Here is a 22,500-nt window from a genome sequence, read left to right as displayed (position 1 = left end):
ACTAACTATACTATGTGTCTGTTAAACTGACCATAAAGTTACATAAAAAAAAAATATCTGCTCTGTTACCAACCAATCATAAGCATTACCATGCACTGCAAAGTCATGTCAACCCCAGTTAGACCAAATCAGCTTCGGCCAAGCGCGGCGAGAACTAATAACATAGCAATCTGGAACTCTGTCTTAGAATCCCCCCCCTCTTCTCTGTGCTACATTCCCACTTAGGGGAGACGTTTGCTACTCTTAATCCTACCAGACAGCTTCAGGTAGTTGGACTGTTCACACACATGTTTAAAAGAACATAACAGAATACAAAAAAGGAAATCTATGTACTGTACAAAACTATACATAGGCTACTTGTTACAGTGTCGTCAGACCGGAGGAGGAAGAAGGGCGAGTGAAGGAAAGGAGACGGACAGTCTGAAGCAGGGCTACACTCTTAGAAAAAAAAGGGTTCTTCAACTGCCCCATGTACATCTTTTCAATTTGAGGTTCCATGGAGAAAACGTTTTGGGCTCCACCTCGAACCCTCTGTGACCCTGCGACATACCAGCGTCATGTCCAGGGGGGGTACTGGTACATCAAGCCGCCTCACGCTACGGAAACAGGAGATAGACTCCTGCCGCCTAAGGGCCATTAGGGTCGAGAACCCAGTTCTCAAGGCTTGCTTACTTACTTACTTACTTAGAACCCTCTGTGGAAAGGGTTCTGCACATGGAACCCAAAAGGGTTCTTCTAAGGGTTCTCCTACAGTGACAATTGGGGAACCCTTTATGGTTATAGCTAACATTTCTTTTTCTAAGAGTGCAGACATAAAGCAGTGGATATTGGGAAAGTAACAGGTAGAAACAGGTACAGCACAGAATCCTACTCTTAAACGGACAGATAGGAGAGATAAGAGGACGGATGTGGTTACAATGGTGTGGAAAGAGGAGGATTAAGAGGGAGAAAGGGGGGTGAGGTTTTGGGCAAATGAAAAAAATACCAGGAAGACTGCCATGCCAAGTGAGAATAGGAATCAGTGACAAACCACCTGTAGCAAAAACATGTTGGGGCATGGATATACAAATATGAAAAAAAAAGAAACGTATATTTATTGTAGACCACAGAGTAGACAACAATTATTGGGTTGTAACAGAAGACAAGAGTCCTATTGTGACATAGTCTTGTTAGGAGCAACCACATTTCACAGCGTTTAGCTAACTACTGGCTTCCTGCCCTGTATTGAATTGTACTTGTAGCTGAATGTGAGTCCTTGAGTCCTTGTGGGAAAACAACACCACAACACAACAAGTGTGAAGCTACATGATCTTCCCTGGCCAAAAACACAGGAGAGTCTATTCAACTAAAACGTTCTCCTCAAAAACAACAAAATACACCACAAATACTTCATAATATCTTTTTTTTCTTCTTCTTCTTCTTCTTCTTCTTCTTCTTCATCTGTTGAACTGCACCATTAATTTACAAAAGTGCTTCCTCTTTTCTCACATACATATCACATATTTCTGTGTTCCTATTCCTTGTTCTTGGTTTGTTGTTTATTATTTTTTCCTGAGTTTCACAAAAAAACGGGTCCTTCGGGGTCATTTCATCCAGTGAGGGATACGTGTGTTCACTCCGTCAGTACCCGTCTATCTGTACAGTATAGTACAGTGGATAGTGTACATAGCCTTTATTTATGTAAACCAGCTCCTTCCCTTCTTGTGAATGTTTTTTTTTTTTTTAAGTGTTTTTTTTTCTTCTTCCCTTTCCTAACACCAGGGGAGCCACCCCTCCTAAATTTCGTTGTTTGGTACCTGTACTGTAGCAATGACAATAAAGTCCATTCATTCATTCATTCATTCATTCATTCATTCATTCATTCATACCCCTCTGTGTCTCTCTGTACATGGAAGGAGGAAAGGAATCCAAAAAAACAGGGGGGCCGGAAAGAAAGTATTGCTTTCAGAGCTCTCTGAGTCTTGGCTTTGGTGAGCTTATATTTGCATGTCGCACGGCCATCTTGGGGGGAAATCTCAAGAGAACGGTGAAAAAAAAGAAACGAAACTGGGTTTGGATATAAACAAGACTATAGCCGCATCTCTGACTTGTAGAGGGTAACTGAGGAGGTTGCCGAAGGCGGCGTCTCCATGGTGATGGTGAGGTTTAGATGTTTTTTTTTTGTGTGTGTTTTTTTTGGGACTGGTGGAATACTTCTTCTTCTTCTTCTTAGACCTGGGTGGAGAAGGACCGTCGTAGAGAGGGCCGTCCGTCGGGGTGGGCGGGGCAGGGGGCGGGGCGTTCGGAGGGCAGGTCTAGACTGCGCTGGTGAGGCAGCGTCGTGAGGGGAGGAGCACATCGGGAGGGGCGGGGCACAGGTATGGCTGATGGTCATGTGATTTCAGAGTACGGTAGCCCTGGAGCCTGAGGACGAGGGGGAGAGAGAAAGACAGGGCACAGTTAGAGAGAGAGAGAGAGAGAGAGAGAGAGAGAGATGAGAGCACACTGTGGGACGGTGTCCAGCAGGGGGGGATAGCAGGGCGATACGTCAGTGTTAAGGATAGGACACAGTTAGAGATTGAAAAATAGATAGCAGAGATAAAAATGTGTCAATGGAGAACACGAAGAGGGATCGCCAGGACGTGGGATATAGGGGTGAGAGAGATTACCAATTAAAGCAAAAGATACGAAAGTCCCAGAGAGTCTGGGTGGCGGGGGAAAGAAAACTGAAACTGAATTGCTGACGTGACGGAAAATGTCGAGGGAGGACTTATATATCACTGTCAGAGACAAGAGGAGGATGCCCACAATGGACACCTCTCTAGCCCCCTGACCCCCACCCCCCACCCCTTACCTGGTGGCCACTTAACTTTTCGAGTGGACTCTCCACGCGGGGCAGGCTGACCATGGGCAAGCCCAGGGGGGGCTCAGGGCGCTGGGGGGGCAGAGGGGGCAGCGCCACCTGGGTCTGCTTGAAGTTGTTGATCACACAGGTCACCTGGTGGAGGGAGAGACAGAGAGAGAGATAGAGAGAGGAAGAGAGAAAGGAAGAGAGAGAGAGAGAGTGTGAGAGAGGCCGGATGGGAGGATGGAGAGGCGAGGGAAAAAAATGTACATGAGGAAAGGCCTCACTATAAGGTCAGTACAGTACAAACTGTATTCTAACTGTAATCAATAATGTGGTCTGTACACTGTATACATCACTGTGTATATTGTACACCGGGGAGGTTGGTGGAGGTAGAAATCTGAGGACAGGCTTATTGATTCCTACCTTCACCAGCCTCCGGTACTGTACACTGGTTCTCATAAGCGAGACTTCATGAGCATGTCTTTACCATCCCGGCCCCAGCCCCAGCCCCAGTCCCAGTCCCATCCCCATCCCCATCCCCATCCCCATCCCCATCCCCATCCCCAGCCCCATCCCCAGTCCCAGTACCAGCCCCATCCCCATCCCCATCCCCATCCCCATCCCAAGCCCCATCCCCAGCCCCATCCCCAGTCCCAGTACCAGCCCCATCCCCATCCCCATCCCCATCCCCATCCCCAGTCCCACCCCCAGCCCCATCCCCATCCCCAGTCCCAGTCCCATCCCCATCCCCAGCCCCATCCCCATCCCCAGTCCCAGTCCCAGCCCCATCCCCATCCCCATCCCCCTCCCTCACCAGGAAGGCAGCGATGGCCCCTCCAGTGAGGAACCCAGCCAGGACGTCCCCCCAGTGGTTCCTGTACTCGGTCACCCGGACCACCCCCACCAGCACGCCCAGGGACACCAGGCTCAGACACAGGGTGGGCTTGGTCAGCCGTGTGCCCTTGGTCCGGAACACCAGCGTCACGTACATCTGAAACACACACACACACACACACACACACGCACACACACACACACACACACACACACACACACACACACACACACACACACACACAGGCAGGCAGACAGACAGGCAGGCACCACGCACACACACACACACACACACACACACACACACACGCACACACACACACACACACACACACACACACACACACACAGGGATTAGCACGCATAAGCACATCAACACACATGCACAAACTGCAATACTAGCATAAGCATACAGACATTAGCGCACATGAGCAGTACTGTGTCTATACACACACACACTGTACACACAGTCGTATCAGAAAGATCCAAAGCCATCTGCCATCCCTTCTTCCTATCTCTCTCTCTCCACACTTCATTTCACCCCCCCAGACAGCGAGAGAGAGAGAGAGGATGAGAGAGAGTGAGAGGAAGAGAGAAAGGAAGAGAGAGAGAGAGAGAGAGAGAGAGAGAGAGAGAGAGAGAGAGAGAGAGAGAGAGAGAGAGAGAGGCCGGATGGGAGGATGGAGAGGCAAGGGAAAAAAATGAACATGAGAAAAGACCTCACTATAACATCAATACAATACAAACTGTATTCTAACTGTAATCAATAATGTGGTCGCCCCCCCCCCCCCCCCCCACCTCCCTGCCTAAACACACAATTAGTTCCTACCACAGTGTAACTTTCTATCTCTCTCTCCCGGTGCCACATTTCATTTCACCCCCCCCCCCCCCCAACCTCCCCGCCTACACACACAATCAGTTCCTACCACAGTGTAGACAGCAGAGTAGAGACTGAGGGCGGCGTCCTTGGAGGGGAAGGATTTGCGTGCGGACGCCACCAGGTAAGGGTTGCCCGTGCAGGCGCGGTGCTCCGTGATGTACTGCATGGGAGACAGGCAGCCCAGGGCCGTGTAGTTGGGACGGCAGGCGGACAGGAAGTGAGGCGTCTGGTTTCCTGTCACCACCTGGCCGGCGTTGGCGAAGATGGTGGTGGTGAACAGGCCGAAGGAGTAGACGCCTGAGGAGAGGAGGAGAGAGGGGAGGGGGGATAAAGAGAGAAAGGAGGAGGGGGGGGGGTGTAGGAGGGAGAGAGGGAAGAGGGAGAAAGAAGAGTGGGTGGAGAGGTGAGAATGGGAGGAGGATGGAAAGGTGGAGCAGGAAGATAAGATGGGGAAAGGGAGAGATGGAGAAAGGGAAGACCGACAACGAGGTAGAAATCGGAGGACGGGCTCACTGTAACGCATGGAACGGAATAAGGAATGATATCATTCCGACAAGCCCGTTCCTTCTTCTTCGTCGTATGGGTTGTTGTTTTCCTCTCCACTTCACCAGGCTCGGGGCCGAGGGGCTACCCTTTTACCACCCCGAGACCTGGTTGAGGGGCTCACCCGGGCTATATTTCTGGACACAACAAGTGAAAAAAAAGCCTGTTCCTCATTCCATTCATTCGATCAACCTCGACCTCCTTCTCGGTTTCCTTTCCTTTCCTTTCCTCCTCCCGTTCTCACCTCCCCTCCCGTTCTTCTTTCAACGAGCCCGTCCTCCGATTTCTACCACTACCAGCCTCCACTGGAGCTCCTGGTCGTACCCAGGACTAGGCTTAAAACTAAAGGGGACAGAGCGTTTGAGGTGACGGCCCAAGACTCTGGAACGCCCCCCCCCCCCTGACCTGAGAGCCGCTCCCTCAGAACTCAGAAGAATTTTAAGCGGCAATTAAAGACTCATCTGTTTATGCAGGCCGGTAGTCACCTAAAGCCATCTTATTGTTCCTATTTATGTTCTGTTTATGTTGTCCCTTGTGGGGGTGCTCCTCCGTTTTTGTTTTTAATCCTTGATGATTTGATTGCACTTTTCTTCTTTTTGATGTAAAGCACCCTGTACATCCGTGCTGTGAAGGGCGCTATAGGAATAACGTTTTACTCTAAGTTATTTTATTCTGAGTAGGGCAGTCCCACTCATATTTTTAATTTTATTTGACAGATACATTATAGATTATGACAGGAAGGATGGGTGAGAGAGAGAGGAGGGATGCAGGATATGTCCCTGGACGGAATCGAACCGGGGACCCTACGGTTACATGGTCGACACCACCTAAGCGCCCCTACTTTTCTTATTTTTGATGTAAAGCACCCTGTGCATCCGTGCTGTGAAGGGCGCTATAGAAATAAAGTTTGACTTTACTTTCCACTGTGTCGGACCCGTGACGTACTCACCCAGGAAGCGCACGATCCTGCGGAGGAGGGGGTTGAAGTAGCAGCAGTCGGCCGTCACGATGGTCTTCTCCTGAGCTCCCTCCGACTTCACAAAGAAGATGGTCACCTCCCCTATCAGGATCTACAACACCAGTAATGGAGAGATAGATAGACAGACAGGCAGACAGGCAGGCAAACAAGCAGACAGACAGAGAGACAGGCAGACAGACAGACAGACAGACAGACAGGCGGACAGGCAGAGAGACAGGCAGACAAATAGACAGACAGACAGGCAGACAGACAGAGAGACAGGCAGGCAGACAGACAGACAGACAGACAGGCAGAGAGACAGACAGACAGACAGGCAGAGAGACAGACAGACAGACAGACGGACAGGCAGGCAAACAAGCAGACATACAGGCAGACAGACAAATAGACAGACAGACAGATAGACAGGCAGGCAGGCAAACAAGCAGACATACAAACAGACAGACAGACAGACATACAGGTTAGTGTCAAACACTGAAAGAGTTGAGGCAGTCAAAATGAGGTGACGTTCAATTCGATTCACTTTAATATGACGTTAATTGATCCCCCCTCAACACACGGTTGCGACTTGGCAGCTGCACAAAACTGCTGCATTCCTGATTCCACATGTGCTGCGGCACTGTGGTGGCAGAAGTCTTTAAGATGCAGCCAGCCAATTGTTTGAATGAAAGCGCATCCCAAACCACCCAGCCCGAGCTTCCACACTCAACACACTGTGGTAGCAGTTGTTGTTGTTGCAAGAAGATCGTAATCATTTTGTCGCAGTGTGTGTGCACGTGGTGTAAACCTTTGGTCATACATAACTCATTGAAAAATAGATTGCGTTATACAGTACTGAAAAATATATTGTGCTACTCCCATAGCCCCTACTCGTCAGCATCACCAATCTAGTGACGTACAGTGTACACTCACCGAACACTTTATTAGGAACACTATACTAATACTGGATAGGGACTCCCTTTCCCCCCCCTTAAAACAGTCTAAATTCTTCGTGGCAAGAAGTTGGAAACATTCCTTTGAGATCCTGTTCCATGATGACAACATGACTGCATCACACAATTCCTGCAGATTTTTAGGTGCACATTCAACCTGTGAATCTCCCATTCTACCACATCCCAAAGGTGTTCTATTGGATTCAGATCTGGTGACTGGGAAGGCCACTGAAGAACACTGAACTCACTGTCGTGTTCATGAAACCAGTTTGAGACTACTTTTGCTTTGTGACATGGTGCATTATCATGCTGGTAGTAGCAATTACAAGATGGGCACATTGTAGCCATGAAGAGATGCACAAGGTCAGCAACAATACTCAAATAGGCTGTGTCATTCAAGCGATGACTGATTAGTATTAACAGGCCCAAAGTGTGGCAAGAAAACATTCTCCCCACACCAGGGCTGGACTGGGACAAAAATTAGGCCCTGCCATGTGGCTCAGACCGGCCCAACACAATCGGTCCGACACCGCCGATCAACATGCTGGCAGTCTGTTGAATATACCATTTGTAAAAAAAACCTATAGAGCGGAGTAAGTGACATGGACAGCAAGTATACCAATGCAAGTGTGAACCAGTGTACTCACTCACTGTTGACGTACTCCACGGTGATGAGACATGGCTGCTGTATCTGTAGTAGGCCTAGCCCCCACAGTCGATCCAGAGAACATATCTGTCAGTTTCTGACATTTTGAGGCATCCTCTGCTAGCTTCTTACTTTTTTTCTCCCTAATTTTCTGGGCACCCCCTTTCACTATCTTATCTACGAACATGACACTGAACTTGGGTTGTCGGCCGAGGGATCAGAGTGGGGGAGGGGGCCGATGGACAGCAGGGCCTAAGCATGTGATTGGGCCAGCCCATGTGTTAGTATAAACGGGGGCCGCCGCTTGATTCAGCGCTAGTTGATGCCGCGCTATTTTGGGCCGCGCTAGTTTGGGGTCGGCCGCACTAGTTTTTTTTTGTTTTTTTGGGGGGTGGGGGGGGGGGGGGGGGGCGGCCCGACCGGCCCAAAACTAGCGTAGATTGTATGGCCAGTCCAGCGGTGCCCCACACCATTACATCACCTGAATGAATGAGAAAGTGTACACGTGTTCCTAATAAAATGTACGGTGAGTGTATATCAATACTTTAGACCATGAGTGATCCCCATATGACCCCCAGCACCAAGCTGCTTATGCATTCACATCACCTCACACCACCCACGCAGGTCATGATTCCCTGAACCTCCCCGGTCCACCACCAATCACTCCCCCTCCTTCTCATCACAGTAGGGGTTTAGCGTCGACCTCAACCCCCGTAGATATCACCTTTATAGAACTTCAAACTTCACAGCTCAGCTCTGCTCAGAATACTGAGGTGAACCCTTTGTGATAATACTCTAGAGCCCCATTGACAGAGAGAGAGGAGGATGTGGATGTTACCTTCTCATGCAATATGCAGTGGTCGGGAGTATATGGGACGACGCTAGTGTGCTAACAGGCTAAAGCTCGCTCCATACATTCTGTATGTATGGGTGCCGGGTGTAGCCTAGCAGACGTTAGCAGTGTATGCTGATGCTAACATACTAAAGCTAACCACGTACATACTTTATTGGGGGGCCTAGCCTATGTCAGCAGTGTATGCTGATGCTAACATGCTAAAGCTAACCACTTACATACTTTATTGGGGGGCCTAGCCTATGTCAGCGATGTATGCGGATGCTAACATGCTAAAACTAACCACGTACATACTTTATTGGGGGGCCTAGCCTATGTCAGCGATGTATGCGGATGCTAACACGCTAAAGCGAACCGCATAGATACTTTATGAGGGTGGGGCCAAGCCTTTGTTAGCGATGTATTCTAACAGCTCCACTGGGTACCCTGAGGGCTAATGGGAACAGGAGGAACAGACAGTGGAGGCCTTGATGTGGGTGAGTCACCACCTCTGTGTCGCAGCCGTGGGGGCAAAGGGCACACATGCATATGAATTCTTTCATTGATTAGATTAGATTAGATTAGATTAGATTAGATTTATTGTCCCCAGGGGGAAATTCATTTTCACACCACTGTACAGTAGAACATACTGTATATACATACAACACCGTATAACACAGACAACAACAGACTAGTACTACACATGACAGATACACAAGTACACACACTCAGCGCGGTCTATTATTTAAGGCAACAATGGCTGCGGGGATCAGGCTTTTGCCAAAGCGAGCCCTTTTGCACCTTGTACAGTGTTCTGTACCTACGCCCGGATGGCAGTGGGGCGAGGTACAGATTGAGTGGGTGGGTGATGTCCTGTTCTACTGTGGTTGCGATGCGTGAGATGGCCCTGTTGTTCAGTGCTGTGAGGTTGGGTGTGGGGAGTCCAATGATCCTGGCAGCAGTGTTGGTGATGCGTGTGAGTTTGGCCCGGTTGATAACTGTGAGCTGCTGTGAGCTACATTGGGATAGAGACAGTAGAGATTGACAGGAAGGATGGGTGAGAGAGAGAGAAGGGGATGACATGCAGGATGTTTGTCGATGGCCGGAATCGAACCAGGGACCTTGCGACGACATGGTATGCACCTTAGTGTGCTGTGCCACTTACGCGCCCCACTGTGGGGGAATCATAATTAGGTTGTGGCCGCCACTTCTGACACTCGACATTAATTATTCAAGCATCAAAGGCTGTAACGATGTAAGACTACTACAACAGCGCTGCACCACGGAGCGCTATAGGAGATGTGTTCTGCCTGCCGCAATAAGACTGTACAACTCCTCCTCCGGCTGGCTCGATTGGGGCGATCATACTGAACTCTATATAATCATGTCTGATCTATCTATCTATCTATCTATCTACCTACCTACCAACCTACCAACCTACCTACCTACCTACCTATCTACCTACCTACCTACCTATCTACCTACCTATCTACCTACCTACCTACCAACCTACCTACCTACCTACCTACCTACCTATCTACCTACCTACCTATCTACCTATCTATCTACCTATCTACCTACCTACCTACCTACCCACCTACTTACCTACCTACCAACCTACCAACCTACCTATCTACCTACCTACTTACCTACCTACCTACCTACCTATCTATCTACCTACCTACCTACTTACCTACCTACCAACCTACCAACCTACCTACCTACCTACCTACTTACCTACCTATCTACCTACCTACCTACCTACCTACCTACCAACCTACCTACCTACCTACCAACCTACCTACCTACCTACCTACCTACCTACCTATCTACCTACCAACCTACCTACCTACCAACCTACCTACCAACCTACCTACCTACCTACCAACCTACCTACCTACCAACCTACCTACCTACCTACCTATCTACCTACCTACCTACCTACCTACCTACCTACCTACCAACCTACCAACCTACCTACCTACCTACCTACCTTTCTACTTACCAACCTACCTACCTACCAACCTACCTACCAACCTACCTACCTACCAACCTACCTACCTACCTACCTACCTACCTACCTACCAACCTACCTACCTATCTACCTACCAACCTACCTACCTATCTACCTACCAACCTACCTACCTACCGACCTACCTACCTACCTACCTATCTACCTATCTACCTACCTACCTACCTACCTACCAACCTACCTACCTATCTACCTACCAACCTACCGACCTACCTATCTACCTACCTACCAACCTACCTACCTACCTACCTACCTACCTACCAACCTACCTACCTACCTACCTACCTACATACCTACCTACCTACCTACCTACCTACCAAACTACCTACCTACCTACCTACGTACCTACCTACCTACCTACCAAACTACCTACCTACCTACCTACGTACCTACCTACCTACCTACCTACCAAACTACCTACCTACCTACCAAACTACCTACTTACCTACCTACCTACCTACCAAACTACCTACCTACCTACCAAACTACCTACTTACCTACATACCTACATTCTGATCCTCATGAATGGAGAGGATGCATGGGAGACATGCTGCAGCCTAAAAACCTCATAATGGGCGGAAGCGCAACATCAATACAACTCAGTGGAGGTCCATTATGTTAGACTAGATCAATACGAACATGGCAACCCCCTAATGGACTGAACTAGCAACGACTTCTCTAATGCATTTTACAGGCTTCATTTCAGCCTCCCTCAGTGGTAAAACAGCTCCGGATCCAACACTTGTTAAGTGTTAACTGAGAATTTCCCTAATTTTCAGAGTTAATCTTTTAGTGTTGTTATACTGTTGTTGTATACTGCGATAGCTTTGCTGTTTCTGTTGAGTGTGTGAAACAAGGGGGGGAGGGAGGGAGAGAGAGAGAGAGAAAGAAAGACAGAGAGAGAGAGAGATAGGGAGGAAGAGAGAGAGAGGGAGAGAGGAAGAGAGAGAGAGAGAGGAAGAGAGAGAGAGGGAGGAGGGGAGAGAGAGAGAGAGGAAGAGAGAGAGAGAGAGAGAGGAAGAGAGAGGGGGGGACAGGGAATTCAAAGAGATGAGCGAGAGGAAGAAGCAAATAGGAGGAGAGATAGAGAAAGGCAGAGCGAGGCAGAGAGATATAGAGGGTGACAACGGTGATTGATACTTGCTGTCTTCTCCTTCAGAGATCACATGGTGTCCTTTGAAGTGTGTGTGTGAGAGAGAGAGAGAGAGAGAGAGAGAGAGAGAGAGAGAGAGAGAGAGTGTGAGAGATAGAGAGAGAGTGAGTGTCTGCGTGTGTGTGTGTGTGTGTGTGTGTGTGTGTGTGTGTGTGTGTGTGTGTGTGTGTGTGCACTGGCAGCTCTGTCAAATCAAACCGGGAAAAGTGGAGCAGAACAGCTTTCACATGTTCATCACCACAGTAGCACTCAGAGTCTCTGAACGCCTCAACCTCTCTCTCAACTCTGCTCGTGACAGACTCTAGGAGAGATACTGTACACTTACTGTAGGTGAGGGGAGGGGGGAAGAATGAGCAGGTATATATATATATATATATATATATATATATATATATACAGTATATACTGTAGGTACGATATGATGGTTACATATGGGATTGGACAGCATGAAGTCCATATTGATAAAACACATTTTTCAAATTGGCATCTTGTGTGTGTATGCGTGTGTGCGTGTGTGCATGCGTGCATATGTGCATGCATGTGTGTGTGTGTGTGTGTGAATGTGCATGCGTGCATGCATGCATGTGTGTGTGTATGTGTGAATGTGCGTGTGTGAGTGTGTGCTTCTGTGTGTAGAAACGGCAGCCTGAATGAAGGTTAAGTGGATAAAGAAGGAGTGAAGAACAGAGCAAGGCGGACAGCTCGGTGGTTCAGAGTTGCAAGCCACTTCAAAGAGATGAAGGCAATTAAAAAACACAATAACAATGAATTTGCACAACAATAGCGGAGCGCTGTGCACGTAATGACAGAGGGAGTTTTAAACAGGAGGAGTCTAGTGTAGCGGTGTTGGCAGATCAGGACGATTGTCAAAGAAGAAGGCTATCTTCTACCATGTTCAGCCAAGCATCCCTTTCAATTTCACAAAGACAGAACACAGACACACACACGCGCGCGCGCAAACACGCGTGCACACACACATTCATGCGTGCACACACTCACGGGAAACACACAAGCACACACACAGATGCACGCACGCACACACACACACACATACACACACACACACACACACACACACACACACACACACAAACATTTGATTTCATGTCACAGCATCAACACAACAAGTTCAACTTTCCAGTTAAAGCCTTATTGAGATCATTCAGATGTGTTTTCAGACGTGACTTTCTCCCTCATGACTTCCATCCACTGAATATTTATCTGCCATATAAACAGCAAATATAGAACAACACTCATACTTAATAATTCATAATTATACAAATGACCTAACACTGTGTGTGTGTATGTGTGCGTGTGTGTGTGCGCGCGTGTGTGTGCATGTGTGTGTGAGTGTGTGTGTGTGCGTGCGTGCTTGCGTGTGTGTGAGTGTGTGTGTGTGTGTGTGTTTGTGTGTGTGTGTCTGTGTGTTTGTGTGTGTGTCATGTGTGTGTGTGTGTGTGTGTGTGTGTGTGTGTGTGTGTGTGTGTGCGTGCGTGTGTACGACAAGTGCGTACATAGCCGACGGTAAATGAACATCACATGGTGTTTGTTGACGTTCAGAGACACACGCATGTCAAACGGAACACAGTGCTTGCAACTGCAACGGCCCCTGTGTAACCATGACGATTTAGCTGTTTCTACCCACTCTTCTCTGCATCTCTCATCCTTCTCATCCTTCCTTTATTCTCTCTTTCGTTCCTGCCCGGGCATGCTTCCCAGCTCCATTGTGGAGAAACTAGGTTACTGTAGCATCTCCTGACTCCTCTGGTTCTCTCCACATCTCTCTCCTTTTCTCTCCTCCAGCTCTGTTTCACACTCTCCTCTCTTTCTCTTCCCCTCTCTCTCTCTCTCTCTCTCTCTCTCTCTCTCTCTCTCTCTCTCTCTCTCTCTCTCTCTCTCTCTCTCTCTCTCTCTCTCTCAGCAACCCCCTCTCTCTCCCTGTCTCCCTGTCTCTCCCTCTCTCTCTCTCCCTCTCTCTCTCCCTCTTCCTCTCTCTCTCTCTTTCTCTCTCTCTCTTCCTCTCTCTCTCTCTCTTCCTCTCTCCCTCCCTCTCTGTCTCATCCTGTTTGGGCTCGCTGAGGTCTCGCACCCTCTGTGAGAGGTGTGAAGGGTGACTACTGTCCTCTCTCTCTCTCTCCCTCTCTCTGCCCTTTTCTCTTCTCTCTATTATTTCCCTCACCCTTTCACTGGGTCCTCTCTCTCTCTCTCTTTTTTCTCTTTCTCTCTGACGACGGGTATTCATCCTCCCTTACTTTCTTTTATCTCCATCCAACTGTCACTCTCTCCCATAATCTTGACAGAGCGGTTTTTATAGAGTAGCTGTATAAGACAAAAGGCCACATCTTTAACTTTCAATCTGGTGATTTTAGTGAGATGAGGAGGCTATTCTCAGAGAGTGAGCTGGGTTAGGACAATCCTACTCTCTGCAGGCTGGGGCAGAGGGTAGAGCGAGTAGGGGGTTGTTACCTCCGTAGTGTGTGGAGTTCTGTGTTTTGTTTGTTTTTTGTGTTCTCTCCCAGGTGATTGTCCTTCCTCCTACCAATTGCCATGGTGATGGCCTGATTGAGCACAGGTGTGCTCAATCTTCAATCAAGGGTGGAGGGAGGATAAAAGCCTGGGAGAGACACAGTGATGGTGCCAGTGGGCCAGACAACAACTTGATAGTTGTTTTGTGGTGGTTTTGTTATTATGCAGCTGTAGTTTTGTATTGTGTAGGTTGTGTTTGTTAATCTTATGTTGGTTGCAATTTAGTTTTATTTGTAGTTGTAAGCGTTAGTTGTTTACCACTTGATCAGTTAATTACTTTACCTTACTATCCCTCATTTATACATTATTCAGTCGCTCTTCTTTTTATAGAGTAGTTTTGAGTTCAGGAGTTTCACGGAAACCTGTTTTTGTTAATTCTCAATAAATCTTGTTTATTTTACATTGCCGTTTCTCCTCTGTTTCTTGTCCCCCCGGTTTTATTTAATTGTTACCCCCTCCTATTCCCTAGACCATCTAGGGGGTCGTAACAGGGGTAGAGGACAACTGTGTGGACTGACGTGCCATGTAAAAAAAGACCCAGACCAACAGAATTTATGATTGCCTGTGTGGATCTTACTATTATACATGCAAGCCCACTTGGAGTGGCTGTCAAAAGCATCAATTTGAGAGCAAGGTTGAGTGTGTGTGTGTGTGTGTGCGTGCGTGTGTCTGTCAAAGTCTTGCTCAGACCCCCTCGTCTACCCTGAGGTCTAATTTGATGTATCAGTGACATCTGTCTGGAAGGGTTGGGGGGTGGGTTACCAAATTCAAGGCTTTCTTAGCATTCAATGGGACAGAGGGAGAGGGACGACTGTCAATGTGACACCAAAAGGGGTATCATCAGGGGCTCAGAGCTAAGCCTGTCACCAGTCATTATTCATGACCAGAATTGAAAAGAAGGCACTTCCAACAGGGTTTGACTGACAGCAAACTAAACTAACTCAGAAAACAAGCTGTGTCGGCTCCTTTCAATCTCTCCCTCTTTTCTTTCTTTCTCTCTCTCTCGGCTGTCTCTATCTCTCTCTGTCTTCGCCTCCCTCTATCTCACTCTCTCTCTCTCTCTCTCTCAAACCTGTTTCATGAGCTTAGGTTTAGTCTCAGAGAACGGTTCTCCAGGGTTCCGGTATTTAGCATTAGGTGTGTTTGTGTGTGTGTGTGTGCGTGTGTGACCTACATACAAAGGTGCTAAAATAAACTTCAACTCTGAAGCTAAGTCATTATTTCCTCCCACAAACCTCTCCTTCTCTCCTTTTTATGCGTTGACTAAACCGCTAACTGCTAACAGCTTTGCACGCTAATACCAGATGACATCAAGCCAACAATCAGTGTTCAAATGTTAAGCTGCTAATTGCTCAACTTAACCCCTCGGTTGAAGGGTGGCTCTTCATCACACACACACACACACACGCACACGCACACGCACACACGCACGCCCACATGCACATACACACACACACACACACACACACACACAAAAACACACGCACACATACAAACACACACACAAAAACACACACACACACACACACACACGCATGCACACTAAAGCAGTCATTTTGACTGCACTTTCAACTGCGCCGTTGCCATGTCAATGGATAATTACGACTGGAGGCTGAGCGGTTGAAGTGGCGAGGGTGTTCAGCGGCGGCAGCAGGAATGTGCAGTACTCAGCCTTCTCAACAGGCATCACCCCCGTGACTCTCTCCCCACCCACCCTCCCAGTCACATCCACACCGGCCACGCATCTCCTTCTCCCCCAGCAGAAACAAGCCATTTCCTTCAAGCGTGAAAGTGGAGGCTGCAAGCTGTTGTCCACCCACTCACTTACCCATGATGGAGGGGTAACATGCTGACTTTCTCTCTCTCTCTCTCTCTCTCTCTCTCTCTCTCTCTCTCTCTCTCTCTCTCTCTCTCTCTCTCATGCATTTGAGAGCAAATGTAGAGAGGGAGAGAGAGAGAGAGTGAGAGAGAGAGAGAGAGCTGCACACCCACGTTGCATACTAGACACACAAGCACCTCACACACACACACACACACACACACACACACACACGCTAACATCTACTAACACACATGCACATTCATAAATACAGTACTTACATGTGTATCCTCACACAGACACATGTAGTATTATGGATAGTACTACCCACTTTACCCCCCCAATTACACCCGATTACACCCACGCACATAATCGTTCCTTTCTTAGTAACGTCAGGCTACAATCACCCAGTGTCTCAGGAGGTTAGGATGATGAGGTCAGTCCTACAGTGGTACTGAATAGAACTGAGCCCTGTAGCTTCAGTCACAACACTACTGTGGACCAGAGACTCCCTCCCTGTGCTGTAGTGAATATGTGACACAGTCTGATCATTTGGTCCGGATGTCGGCAACCAATCAAAATGTTCAGACTTTTCTTTTGAAACACGGAACTACGTTTCAACGTTGTCGAGAATCACAAGATACATGGGGGGTAGTGGTGGTCTAGTGGATAGTAAGTTGGACTTGTGATCGGAAGGTTGTGAGTTCGAATCCCGCCTGAAGCCACACCACTACTAGTGTGCCCTTGAGTAAGGCACTTAGCCCTCAGTTACTCCAGGGGGAATGTCCCTGTAATTCGTAATTGTAAGTCGCTTTGGATAAAGGCGTCTGCTAAATGGCAAAATTAATTAATTAAAAATTAACAACAAAAAACTCGCTAGTCAAGCCAAAATACTGCAACGTAATGGATTGGGTGAGTAATCCCCACTGCTACCTAGTTAACTATAACACTACTTCACATTGTTAGCAGGCTCACAAAACAAGCTGTGTTAGTTGACTAGCGAGTGTGTCATTGATTTTCAACAAAGCGGAAATGTATTCCCCTTTTTTTTCGAAAGAAAAGTCAGATCATTACATCGGACCCCGACATGAGGACCAAAGCATTAGAACGTGTCACATACGTATGTGGGGACTGTAGTCCTATAGAGCTGGGCTCAGGGCTGCTGTAGCCCCACTGATGCCACTGAAAAATGGCACATATGAGGGACAGGAGGTCAAGCCTGAAGGAGGGAGGACAGGAGGTCAGAGGCACGGACACACGGACACACGGACACACATGGCAGCTGGTGAAACCGGTAGCCGATTTAATGTTCAGACTTTTATTCCGATTTTAAAAAATACATTTCAGCGTAATTGAAAATAAAATTACACACTCGCTAGTCAACTAAAGGGCTCTGCACACAGCGTGCGATTCTGTTGCGCGTCAACATTCCATTTTGAAGTTTGAATGGAAGTCTATGAGAACATCGTAAAACATCGCATCCCAATGCACACAGCGTGCGATGCAATTTCTGTTGTATGTTCTCATAGACTTCCATTCAAACTTCAAAATGGAACGTTCACGCGCAACAGAAATCGCACGCTGTGTGCAGAGCCCTTAACACAGCTTGTTTTGTGAGCCTGCTAACAAATGTAAAGTAGTGTTATAGTTAACTAGGTAGCAGTGGGGAGTACTCACCGAATCCATTGCTTTGAAGTATTTTGGCTTGACTAGCAAGAGTGTCATTGATTTTCAACAATGTCGACATTTATTTACACTTTTCAGAATAAAGGTCAGTACATTTTGATTGGTTGGCAAATTGTTCCTGGTTTCACCAACTGTTGTCACATATGGTATTTGTGCTGACGTACGTCACCTCCTGTATTTGCAGTAGATACCGCAGCATGCATGGATATCTTATGGATTCACATTTGATATCCTATGGGTATATGCATATACTGTATGCATGGATAATAGATGTGAGAAATACTCACACACACACACACACACACACACACACGCACACATATGTACAGGTATGACCCAATGACCCAATGACCCAATGACATGTGCTGTATTTTGCATGTGCGAAAACCTGCAGTACACACACTGTATACACACACACACACACACACACACACACACACACACACACACACACACACACACACACTATATGCAGCTGCTATTCACATAAATGACTCTCGTACTTTATCTTGAAGAGATTAGACAAAAAAATGTATTGTTTTCAACATTACTGCTGTACACATAGCTTCCACCACACATGCAACACGTCAGAAGAAGACACGTGGACACACGTGGACACAAGTGTGCTTAGATCCACAGACACCACATGAGTTATGTGTGTGTGTGTGTGCGTATATGTGTGCGTGCGCACGCTTGTGCGTGTGCGTATGTGTGTGTGTGTGTAAACACAGTCTTACCGTGACAGTGGGGATAGCAGTGACCAGTGAGTAGACCAGCACCGGCGGCGCCTTGCTGTCGTCTTCCGGTCCCGGGTACGGTTTGGAGAAGGTCTTGTCGAAGCAGAAGAACCCCTGGACGTGGACGGGGAACGTGTCGGTGTACTCAAAGTAGTAAGCCAGGAGAACCGTGCCAGCCATGATCACCAGCTGGAAATAGAACATGGCGTGAAAGGAAGGCAGCAGGAAAAATAACAAAAAGAAGAAGTAAAGCCTGAGCAACAACAAAAAAACCAAAACCAAAACAAAAAAAACCAGAGGAAGAAATTAGGGAAAGAAAAGAAGAAGGGTAGAAGCAAGCGGTTCCGTTTTGCGAAAGGGGTGACAGAAGATTCCGGAAGGTGTAAAATGAGGAGTCAAGTGTCTGTAGAAAGAGAGAGAGAGAGAGAGAGAGAGAGAGAGAGAGAGAGAGAGAGAGAGAGAGAGAGAGAGAGAGAGAGAGAGAGAGAGAGAGAGAGAGAGAGAGAGAGAGAGAGAGAGAGAGAGAGAGAGAGAGAGAGAGAGAGAGAGAGAGAGAGAGAGAGAGAGAGAGAGAGAGAGAGAGAGAGAGAGAGAGAGAGAGAGAGAGAGAGAGAGAGAGAGAGAGAGAGAGAGAGAGAGAGAGAGAGAGAGAGAGAGAGAGAGAGAGAGAGAGAGAGAGAGAGAGAGAGAGAGAGAGAGAGAGAGAGAGAGAGAGAGAGAGAGAGAAGGAGAGAGAGAGAGAGAGAGAGAGAGAGAGAGAGAGAGAGAGAGAGAGAGAGAGAGAGAGAGAGAGAGAGAGAGAGAGAGAGAAACAGAAAATGGACAGATTCTGCGGTACTGAACTGAACAGAGGAAAATAAAGGAATGAGATGAGAGTGGAAAAGAGAGAGAGAAAAGAGATAGTGAGAGAGGCAAGGAGAGAGAGAGAGAGAGAGAGAGAGAGAGAGAGAGAGAGAGAGTGCACAAGTGCTCGCATGGGAGAGCAGGAAGGGGGTGTGTGTGTGTGTGGTGTGTGTGTGTGCGCGCGCGTGTGTGCGTGTGCGTGTGTGTGTGTCTGCTGTCAATCACATTGAGTGTGTGCATGAGCGGCTGTGTGATCTAGAGCAGACCCAGTAGAGTGATCTTAAGGTGAAGTACAAACCACACACACATACACACACACACACACACACACACACATGCAGACCACAGTGAATAAAGCATGATGAACAGATGATCAGTGTGCAGGTTACAATTACTGTAGTACAGAGAGAGATACATGAGAGAGAAAGAACGAGAGCAGGAGAGAAGAGAGAGAGAGAGAGAGAGAGCATGTGTTCGTGTGTTCAAAATACATTGCAAGTGTTTGTGTGAGTGCGTGGGTGTAGATATATAGCACATGTACTGCATAAGAACACACTGGAGGCTACACACATCTCTGGCCATAACCTCCACGATGTATTTACAGTAACAACTATTTCTATATCTCTGGTTTCGTGTGGATATTAAGGAGGCTGAGCTCTTTGGACGCGGGGTCCCCTGTGTGTGTTGAGACGGGGTTGGGGGGTGACATACTTCACTTCTAACTCCCCCCAGCCCTGAGGGCTCCAACCGGCGTCGTGTCAAGAGCAAAGTCATCGGGGGACAGACACACACACACACATGCACACACACACTCACACACACACACATACGCACGCAGGCGCACGCACACACACACGCGCACACACACAAACACGCACACACACACGCACGCACGCACACACACACACACGCGCACACACACAGATACCCACGCGTGTGCACACAAACGCACGCACGCACGCACACACACACACACACACACACACACACACAGCCCAGTACACTAATAAACACCCAGCGCATAGTTTATTTACAGACACAGTCACTCTTTTCCTCTATATACCTTGTTAGTTCTTCTCCCTAGTCTCCCCATATACACACGTGTGTTCTTTTCCTCCTTCTTGGTGTGTAACGCCGACATGCACGTCTCCCCTGCCTCCCCATCCCTCTATTACTCATCAGTGGAAAGAGGGAGGGATGGAGGGAGGGAGGGAGGGAGGGAGGGAGGGAGGGAGGGAAGGAGTGATGGAGGTAGGGAGGGAGGGAGGGAAGCAGGGAAGGAGTGATGGAGGTAGGGAGGGAGGGAGGGAAGCAGGGAAGGATGGAGGGAGGTAGGTAGGTAGGTAGGGAGGGAGGGAGGGAGGGAGGAAGGGAGGGATGGTGAGGGAGGGAGGGAGGGATGGTGAGGAATGGAGGGAAGTCTAGGAAGGGCAAAGTTTCAACAAGGGAAGGTTTGAAAAGCCCAGTGTGTTTATTTGTCCTGTCCTCTTGAGCACGAGGACTGTACGTCAAGGACCTCAAAAGAAAATCTGCATTTACAGACTTTTTGACAATCCACCCCCGCCCCCACCGAAAAAACAAACAAACGTTGCTTTCTAATTACAGTCAGAGCACATCTCGAGTCACCTTCAAGTGTTCACTCTGCCAAATATGTTTATGAATGCTTAAACATGTTCATGGGACTGTGTGCTTGTTGATCCTACTGCCTGACACTCAAAGCGACAGACCGGCCATTGGGGGACAAAAAATATGCAAAGATTATTCTGTCACTTTGAAAGAACACCTGAGTGTTAACCCTGTTCAGGGGGAAAGGTTTCCTTTCCACAGTGCCACTCCCCTTTAAGATACGAGAGTGCCGTACCCCTTTAAGACACAAGAGTTGTGTCCTGTTAGGTGCGTTTGGTTCTAGAACTTTTTGTATGTTTCACCTACATGAATGGAACGCTTTGTGGCATAGCACACTAATGCACATACCGTATCATCGCAAGGTTTCTGGTTCGATTCTGAGCCTTGACATATCTTGGCATGTCATCCCTCCTCTCTCACCCATCCTTCCTGTCAATCTCTGCTGTCTCTAACCCAATAAAAGCAGAAATGTGTTTAAAAATTATATATTTAAAAATATATATTACTTAAAAAACTAATAGTCAGTCTCTGTTGGGTCTTCTCAGATAGAACACACTTAAAAACCACCTGGATCAATCAAGAACATGGGGAGATACAGTATATCTAAAAACTAAAGGGAAAAAAAGAAAAAGAAAAAGGAAAGAAAATAGTCAAAATAGTGAACCGTCCCTTTAAGACTTGTGGTGCGCGGTGTCCAGTTCGGTACATTTGATTCTAAAATCTTCTAGAATGTTCCCTGTGCTTAACCGGCAGTAACAACACCATCCGTCTCTGTCTGTCCCTCCCAGTGGGCTGTTGCTCACCTTGGTTGAGCGCGGACCGTCCCTTTAAAGTTCCCCCTCTCTCCTTGTCCTTGTCCTTGTTGCCCACAGAGCATCATTTATTAACAAAACACCGGACACACACAAGGACTGACACTGATGATAATCCTTCTTAAAAGGACAGAGTCTTTGGTATAGGCTACTGAAAAAAGACCATTGCAGTTAGGCCTCCCACTCTAATGAGGCCATTTTAGTTTCCAGGTGATGTTTACATGCTGATAGTATCAGCGACATCGCCTTGTCATGAGGCAACTGTATTAGTGCCTCCGTTAAATAAATGGACTGACTTATATAGCGCCTTATTCCAAAGAGCTTTACAATGGCCTCTCATTCACCCATTCACACACCAACGGCGGCAAGCTACCATGCAAGGCGCCGGCCCGCTCATTGGGAGTAATTTGGGGTTCAGTGTCTTGCCCAAGGACACCTCGACATGTGGCCAGCCGGGATTCGAACCGCCGATCTGCCGACCTTGCGATCATTAGACGCCGGCTCTACCTCCTCCTCCACAGCCGCAAATTAAAGTGTCGCGTTTTCTCTAACACAACTGGATGTGGTCTATTTACGACTGGTGCTGATGCTCATAATATGTTAGGAATGAATATTCATGTTATGATGATGGTCATAATATGTTATGAATGAATATTATTAGGTGGTTTTAGTCTCAATGTTCTCTCTGAACTACAGTCCTCAACCAACGTGTCCCAATTTGACCCCTAACATAATTCTCCACTTTGCTCTAACTCTCAAACCGACATTGCATTTGTAATATTTACATAACAAGACA

General features: G+C 47.7%; 1 protein-coding gene across 1 annotated transcript in view; it reads right to left on the bottom strand.

The window, feature by feature from the left end:
- Positions 1–221: 221 nt before the first annotated feature.
- The window catches only part of plppr2b (phospholipid phosphatase related 2b), a gene marked incomplete at both ends in the record, with an annotated part of 44,171 nt that continues 21,892 nt past the window's right edge, over positions 222–22,500 (bottom strand). The window contains 10 exon segments of the mRNA XM_080522854.1: positions 222–275; positions 2,231–2,310; positions 2,313–2,355; positions 2,357–2,376; positions 2,379–2,403; positions 2,834–2,977; positions 3,642–3,818; positions 4,588–4,838; positions 6,034–6,154; positions 18,424–18,612. Of these exon segments, the coding sequence (XP_080378980.1) occupies positions 222–275; positions 2,231–2,310; positions 2,313–2,355; positions 2,357–2,376; positions 2,379–2,403; positions 2,834–2,977; positions 3,642–3,818; positions 4,588–4,838; positions 6,034–6,154; positions 18,424–18,612 (1,104 nt within the window).

This window comes from Nansenia antarctica (assembly GCF_963989245.1).
Source record: "Nansenia antarctica genome assembly, chromosome: 2".
Classification (NCBI taxonomy): Eukaryota; Metazoa; Chordata; class Actinopteri; order Argentiniformes; family Microstomatidae; genus Nansenia; species Nansenia antarctica.
The sequence above is the reverse complement of the archived record's forward strand: the minus strand, read 5'-3'. Positions and strand labels throughout refer to the sequence as shown.